General features: G+C 44.2%; 1 protein-coding gene across 8 annotated transcripts in view; it reads left to right on the forward strand.

The window, feature by feature from the left end:
* Positions 1-3,316, forward strand: part of DLG5 (discs large MAGUK scaffold protein 5) — a 159,975-nt gene extending 156,659 nt beyond the window's left edge. For all 8 annotated transcript variants that reach the window (XM_029059540.2, XM_029059542.1, XM_029059543.2 and 5 more), the window contains one exon: positions 1,383-3,316. In XM_029059540.2, the coding sequence (XP_028915373.1) occupies positions 1,383-1,486 (104 nt within the window). In that variant the 3' untranslated portion in view covers positions 1,487-3,316. The remainder of the gene's footprint in view (positions 1-1,382) is intronic.
* The last annotated feature ends 2,684 nt before the right edge of the window (positions 3,317-6,000 follow it).

Below are 6,000 nucleotides of genomic sequence, written 5' to 3' on the forward strand. Positions count from 1 at the left end.
ATCAGGATGCATTTCTAAGACCAGCTTCCAGCATGACAGAGTGTTTGATAACCTTCACATAAATTCTATAGTTTAACACTTAAATTATTTAAGCTAGAGTCTCAGTTCATAGATAGTTAACAAAGTCCTTCTGTCCCTCAGGTCAATTAATCGTCAGTAATGCTCCAGCAGGGATCCTGAGACATGGCATATTAACTGTTGCTGAAAGCCATTTTCCTCGCAATACTTAGATTCAACAGTTTCCTTGAGAACTGTTAGGCCTAATGGGAATAGTGGTAGTGAAATTCTTATGAAGTTCATGGCTAATCCCCAAGCCTCATTTGATAAAAATTTCAGCAACCATCCCCACTGTTAACATCGCACTGTATTTGCTCCGCACTGGGCATTTGTGGAAATACAGAGAAAACAAAGACAGATATGGTTCTTGCCCAAAGGAATTGAGGATCAAAAAGGAAGGGCCCCAAGACTCACATGGAAAATAATTAATTCTGCAAAATAATGGCAACAAGTTATAAACTTAGAGTAGCAATATCTGTATATCTGTCAATCAATCAATGGTATTTTTTGAGCACTTAGTCTGTTCCAAGTGCTTGTGAGAGTATCTGGCCTTCATATTTGTAGAAGATTCCATGGAATGGTGAGATTCGCATGTGAGCGCATACTGGCCTTTAAAGGCCAGTTCGGAACCCACAGTCCTGGCCACTGTCGTGCACCCCAAAAGATTGTGTTGTCATGCTAAATGTTTGCAATACCTTATGAAACCTTTGCTCAGAGAGCCACTCCTTTCTCGATTACAGTGCTCCATGCAGGTCTGTCCTCAGACATTGATTCCCAGTTTTCAGCTGGGACAGAGATTTGTCTGACACTTGGTTTCACCGTCTTCTAGACTGTGAGCCCATTGTTGGGTAGGGATTGTCTCTATTTGTTGCCGAATTGAACTTACCAAGTGCTTAGTACAGTGCTCCGCACACAGTAAGTGCTCAATAAATATGATTGACTGAATTGAATGAATAAATGAGCTGTCTCCTTGAAAAAGCTATGAGGACAAGCTTGCAAAAAATGTTAGCCTTTTGCAGTTGAGCTGCTGAACGCTGCCATCCCAAACCCTAGGTTTCAAGCGGGAATCAGTTTTCCTGCTTACGTTTCTCATTTTAGGAGCTCGGTTCGAAGGGGAAGGTTTGGGGCACAGCCAACCTTGCATTCAGTCATGAATAAGTGGGGAAATGGCTGAGCTCCTTCTCCTTTTCCACCCTCCAGCGGTGGGGTATAAACGGGCCAAGACTGAATCGTGTCAGTTTTCAGGAGGGAGGAGTGGGAGAGGCAGGACTCCAGACTATTCACTTGTGTTTGACTGTCCCTGTGTTGGTGTGATATGCTTGCAGGAATTGTCCAGGGTGGAGCTCTTTCAACCATTTGCACTCAGATCATGACAACTGTCCATCAAGAACAAAACAAAGTCCTGTGGATTCCAGCCTGCCCGCTATAGATGGACATTTTGCTGTGAAGTGGTGGAAATTAGTCCGCCGGTGTAAATAACACACGATTAAACATTTCTTTTTTATAAATACATATGAGATATATATTCAGGCAGTCCTTCGTGTTGGGGAATGGTGCACTGAACCAGGGGGACCGAGAGCACCCGTTTCTGTTCCCAGGGGTTGGGAGCTGGATGGGAGCGAGGCTTTGGCCAGGGTAATTCGTTCCTCTTAAATCTGCTTTGTGGTTTTTCTTTGTTTTCCTGGGTTGTTGTTTTTTGTTTTTTATAAATCCTACAGATGAGACTTGGATAGAATGGTGTTCAACATAGATGGACCTTTGGGCAACAGATCGTGATGTTGCAGGGAGAATCTTTTAGAATCACACGTTTACAAACCTTTCCCAAGTATTTGGTTGTTCATGTTTACTTGAATGTCTGTGTGTGTGGTCGCCCATCGCCCCTTTCACCTGCCCCTGCACTGTCTCCTCCCTCATCCCCAAATTCCCTCCCTTCCGCCCGTTCTTTCTTTTGTCACTCGTTCTCAGTGAAGCAGCGCTCTCCAGCCAAGAGTGGGATGCACCCTCGCAAGGCCCGCCGAGGGGTGGACCGTGGGACTTGCCCCGGCGATGCTTCTGTCAGCTTGGAAAGAGTCCCACGGGTGAGATCCCAGGTGGACTCTGGGGTCCAGGCCCACCTCTACAGGCCGGCCATTCTCGGACTTTCCAAACTGTCAAAATTCCGTTTTTCCCCTTGCACGGATCCGTATTCATTCAGTTGTATTTATTGAGCGCTTACCGATAGATAAGCGTCTTCTCCTGCCTGGATTGTCAGCGCTTCTTGTTCGTGATGGGGGTGAAATGGTTCATTCGTCCGTTTCTTGGGCCCGGTGTGGTGAGCAGGGCAGCGGCGGCGAGAAGCTCGGTTCCCACACCTGCTCTCGTGTCCTTTTTCGGATTCTGTAAATATCGACAACTTATGTTGGTGCAATTTTGCAGGGTAATTCTTAAGCTTGTAATTCAATGTGTAGCATTCACGTAGGGTTTTGTTTTGTTGTTTAATTTAATATGAGAACATTCTCAGCTGAGGGTTTTCCCAGAAAGCCTTTTAGGGAGATACCGTGAATGGTAAAGTCACTTTCAAGAACAATAAATAGATAAGAGCAAGATAAGAGCGTATTCCTTTTTAGGATTGATTGCAACACTTATTCACACTCTTTTTTACCAAATGCCATATCTATTGTTTGTCAGGTGGTTTTTTTTTTTTTTTTGCACTTCCGAAGCTGGGGTGACCCCTGGCACAGGTTTGTTGTATTGGACTCTGCCTTAACTGCGTCCTGTTGGTAGGTACTGTACTTTGTTTATTGAAGTATCAATTTGAATAGGACTATATCTTAATCACTGTTCCTAACATTTCATTTTTTTTAACAGTAATTTTTTTTTTTTTAGTCTTAGAATCCAGATTGTAGTTTTGCTTTTGTTTGCTTTTTTTTTTTATTAAAAAAAGGGATTTTCTTGCACAGTTCTTTAAGACAGCAAATATGTTGTACCTAAGTTGTGTCCTTTGTTTTAGAGGTACAATTTTTTTTTTAGTTCAAACTACTAAAAGGAAACTGTAGAATACGTACTGATGAATTACCTAGCCTATGTAGTTTTCTTACTGAGGGACAACAGGCTTTTAAAAAAAGTTGAAGTTAGTGTTTTGAACGATGGTACATTTGAAAGAGACAGGTACTGTTCTGACTGTGATTTTTCTGTACTACAAGTAAAAATGTCACTTTGTATCAAAAGAGTTAAAGAAACTGATTAGTACGACAAATAAAGGTCAATTTCTGAAACTGAACATGCATCTAAGAATGATTTCTTGCTCTCTTTTTTTGTCCTTGCTGCCCTGAGTGATGGGTACTAAAGGTATTTAAGATGACTATTGTCATCTCGCGATCAGCATCTCTTCACAATGTTGCTCTGTTGAAGTTTAGCAGAGGCTTAAGGTACTGGCTTTCTGCACTGCTAAGCTGAGAGGCATAGCTTCCTGCCAGCCTCTTTCTTTTCAAGTTTTTATGTAGAACATCACTTGGGGCTTTAATAATGTTGGTATTTGTTAAGCGCTTACTATGTGCCGAGCACTGTTCTAAGCGCTGGGGTAGACATAGGGGAATCAGGTTGTCCCACGTGGGGCTCACAATCTTAATCCCCATTTTACAGATGAGGGAACTGAGGCACAGAGAAGTTAAGTGACTTGCCCACAGTCACACAGCCGACAAGTGGCAGAGCTGGGATTCGAACTCATGAGCCCTGACTCCAAAGCCCGTGCTCTTTCCACTGAGCCACGCTGCTTCTCCACCAGATACTATAGTCTTGGTGTATATATACAGTCTTGGGAAGCAGCATGGCTTAGTGGATGGAGCACGGGACCAGGAGTCGGAAGGATGTGTGTTCATTCGTTCACTCATTCGATTGTATTGAGTGCTTACTGTGTGCAGAGCACTGTACTAAGTGCTTGGAAAGTACAATTTGGCAACAACTAGAGACAAACCCTACCTAAAAACGGGCTCGCAGTCTAGAAAAGGGGAGACAGACAACAAAAAAAACCAAAACAAGTAGGCATCAATAGCATCAATATAGATAGAACTATAGATACATGCACATCATTAATAAAAATTAATAGAATAATAAACATGTATATGTATATACAAGTGCTGTGGGGCGGGATGGGGTAGAAAAGAAGGAGGGAGTCGGGGTGATTGGAGAGGAGAGGAGGAGCAGAGGAAAAGGGGGGCTCAGTCTGGGAAGGCCTCCTGAAGGAGGTGAGCTCGCAGTAGGGCTTTGAAGGGGGAAGTGTGCCAGTTTGGCAGATGTGAGAAGGGAGGGCATTCAGGCCAGAAGTGGGACGTGGGCCGGGGTCGACGGTGGGACAGACGAGAACGAGGCACATGAGGAGGTTAGCACCAGAGGAGGGGAGTGTATTCTAATCCTGGCTTCGCCACTTGTCTGCTATGTGACCTTGGAAAAGTCACTTCACTTCTCTAGGCCTCAGTTACCTCATCTATAAAATGGGGATTAAGAGTGTGAGCCCCCTGTGGGACAGGGACTGTGTCCAACCTGATTAGCTTGTATCTACCCTAGCACTTAGAATAGTGCATGGCACATAGTAAATGCTTAGCAAGTATCATAATTGTCATATGTGTGTGTATATATAGATATATGTATTATATATCTATATACACACATGTACATATATACACACATATACATATATACACACATATACATATATACACACATATACATATATACACGTATATATAGTCTCTGAGTATGAAAATAATTGTAGCTACACTCCCCAGCATAGGTCTTGTATTTTTAAATCCATGCCACTCCCAGCCCTCAGACGGATTGTCGCTAGGAGATAAGCGAACAGCGAGCTGCGGGAGACATTTCCAGGCTGAATTGAAAACGGAAATCTACTCACAATTTTGAGTCAGTGGCATTGAGCATAATTGTTCCATTGAGCAGGGAAGGGAGCCCAATACCACCTAGAAAGATAGGTTTTCAGGGAGCAGCAGTGTCGGCCTTGCTTTAGGAAAGCCAGACGATGTAGAGGTCGCATTTCTATTGGCACCCTGGCTGCTAAATTGCCCAGGTAAGAATTTCCAGTTGATGCTTGGCTCGTGTCCCTGTGAGTGAATGACTTGTAGGAACGACAGGTCTCCCTTGCTCTCTATTCAGCCCTGCCACACCCGGTCACTACCAACTGACCTGCCTGCTGGAAGCCAAAGTGACCTCTGATCCAGCCTTTCTACTGTAATAGAATTCTGCTTCCCTCTGAGGCTCTGAGCTGCTTCAGGGAAGGGATCTTGTCTCCTGACTGTTTTGTACCCCGCAAGCATTCAGCAGAGAGCTCTGCACAAAGTAAATAATAATAGTAATGATTAGTAATTATGGTATTTGTTAAGCACTTACTGTGTGCCAGGCAATGTACTAAGTGCTGGGGTGGACACAAGCAAATGGCGTTGGACAGTCCCTGTCCCCCATGGGCTCACACTCTCCATCCCCATTTTACAGATGAGGTAACTGAAGCACAGAGAAGTGACGTGAGTTGCCCAAAGTCACCCAGCAGACAAGTGGTGGAGTCAGAATTGGAATCCATGGCCTTGTGACTCCCAGGCCTGTGTTCTGTCCGCTACACCATGCTTTTCGATAGGCAGACGGTTGCCTAGTTTTCCATGAAAAGGAGTTGTCAATCGTATACACTGAGCATTTACTGTATGCAGAGCACTGTACTAAGCATTTGGAAGACTACAGTATAATAATAATGTTGATATTTGTTAAGCGCTTACTAGGTGCAGAGCCCTGTTCTAAGCGCTGGGGGAGATGCGGGGTAATCAGGTTGTCTCACGTGAGGCTCACAGTTAATCCCCGTTTTACAGATGAAGCAGCGTGGCTCAGTGGAAAGAGCACAGGCTTTGGAGTCAGAGATCATGGGTTCGAATCCCGGCTCTGCCACTTAGCTGTGTGACTTTGGGC

Source organism: Ornithorhynchus anatinus, chromosome 3, assembly GCF_004115215.2.
Source record: "Ornithorhynchus anatinus isolate Pmale09 chromosome 3, mOrnAna1.pri.v4, whole genome shotgun sequence".
Classification (NCBI taxonomy): Eukaryota; Metazoa; Chordata; class Mammalia; order Monotremata; family Ornithorhynchidae; genus Ornithorhynchus; species Ornithorhynchus anatinus.